The sequence below is a fragment of the Corvus brachyrhynchos genome, unplaced genomic scaffold, assembly GCF_000691975.1.
Source record: "Corvus brachyrhynchos isolate BGI_N302 unplaced genomic scaffold, ASM69197v1 scaffold544, whole genome shotgun sequence".
Classification (NCBI taxonomy): Eukaryota; Metazoa; Chordata; class Aves; order Passeriformes; family Corvidae; genus Corvus; species Corvus brachyrhynchos.
This window is the reverse complement of record NW_008238325.1, coordinates 3,415,478-3,417,024: the sequence shown is the minus strand read 5'-3', so window position 1 is coordinate 3,417,024 and position 1,547 is coordinate 3,415,478. Positions and strand designations below refer to the sequence as shown.

Sequence of the window (1,547 nt, the reverse complement as noted above, 5' to 3'; positions counted from 1 at the left end):
CCGAGCACCCCGCTCGCCTCGCCACGGCCGGCCGAACCCCTTCCTGCGGAGGAAATATGTCCAAGATGCCGGCCAAGAAGAAGAGCTGCTTCCAGATCACCAGCGTGACCACGGCGCAGGTGGCTAGCAGCATCACCGAGGACACCGAGAGCCTGGATGACCCGGATGAGTCCCGCACCGAGGACGTGTCTTCTGAAATCTTTGATGTTTCTCGAGCCACGGACTATGGCCCCGAGGATGTCTGCGAGCGGAGCTCCTCCGAAGAGACTCTCAACAACGTGGGCGAGGCCGAAACTCCCAGCAGCGTCTCTCCCAATCTTCTTTTGGACGGGCAGCTGGCTGTGGCTGCTGCTGGGGTGGCTGCAGCCCCCAACGGGGGGGCTGTGCCTAAAAGTTCGGCTGTGCCCCTGCCAGCTGCTGCCCCTGGCACTGCTGTGGGGGGAGGCAGCAGTGCTCAGGCTACCCTGCCTTCCACAGGGCCTTCTGCACCCAGTGCCCCCGGAGCCATGTCTCAGACGGCAGCTGCCACGTGCAGCTCACGCTTCAGGGTGATCAAGCTGGACCACGGTACTGGGGAACCCTACAGGCGAGGCCGATGGACGTGTATGGAGTACTATGACCGGGACTCAGATGGTGGTGGTGTTCTGGGCAGGACTGGAGATTGCATTAGGCACAGCAGCACCTTCGAACAGGCTGCTCAAGAGAGGGACAGTGGCCTCGGTGCCACAGGAGGTTCTGTTGTGATTTCGGCTGTGCCAGCATCAACCCATGGCCCCGATTCCATAGCTGACAGCTCCCTGGCTGCTGTGTCACAGCTGCTTCAGACAGAAAAAATGAACCAGTCCTCTCTACAGCAACCTAATTTTGTCATTGGGCAACAACAGCAGCCACAACAGCCCCTAGGTGGGGCCGTGCCTCAGAGTACTGCTCAGCCTGTGTTTTCTGGGGCTTCGGGAGCAAGTCAGCAAATGATAGTGCCGCAGCAACCACAGCCACAGGTAAATCCACAGGGTGTTTCACAGGCTGGACCCAACGGGAAAGGCATGGCACCTCCAAATGTGACAGTAGGGCAGTCGAGCATTCCTGTGGCCCAGCAGCAGGTGCAGCAGGCAAACATACCAGTGACTCAGCCTCAACAATTTGCTTATTCTCAGTCCCAGATTCCACCAGTGCACCTACTGCCGACGCAGCCTCCTGGGCAGGCTGAATACATGCAGCATATGACAATTATGCAGTCTCAAGGAGCTCTTCAGCAGGCTACTACAAGCTCTGCTTCAAGTACTGTGGCCTCCAGCCTTCCTGTGGGGCAGGTCACAGGCCAAAACCCCTCACCTGTGGGAGCACCAGTGATGGGGGTGTCAGCGCAGCCCAGCGAAGCAGTCGGACAGGGATCGGGGTTGTTGCAAAGTGGCCAGGCACAAGCCAGTCAACCTGCCATCCCACAGCCGGGAGGTGTGGTGCAGCCAGGCCTTGGACATACGGGGGTTGTGCAACAGAAATCTGTGACTCAGCATCCAGTGGGGGGAAGCAGTCAAGTGTCAGGAATG

General features: G+C 59.2%; 1 protein-coding gene across 1 annotated transcript in view; it reads left to right on the top strand.

Moving 5' to 3' along the window:
* The first annotated feature begins 6 nt into the window (after nt 1–6).
* TSC22D2 (TSC22 domain family member 2) overlaps nt 7–1,547 on the top strand; it is a 26,802-nt gene continuing 25,261 nt past the window's right edge. Inside the window, 1 exon segment of the mRNA XM_008633772.2 lies at nt 7–1,547. This exon segment is cut by the window's right edge and continues 3 nt beyond it. Coding sequence (XP_008631994.1) covers nt 57–1,547 — 1,491 coding nt within the window. The 5' untranslated portion in view covers nt 7–56.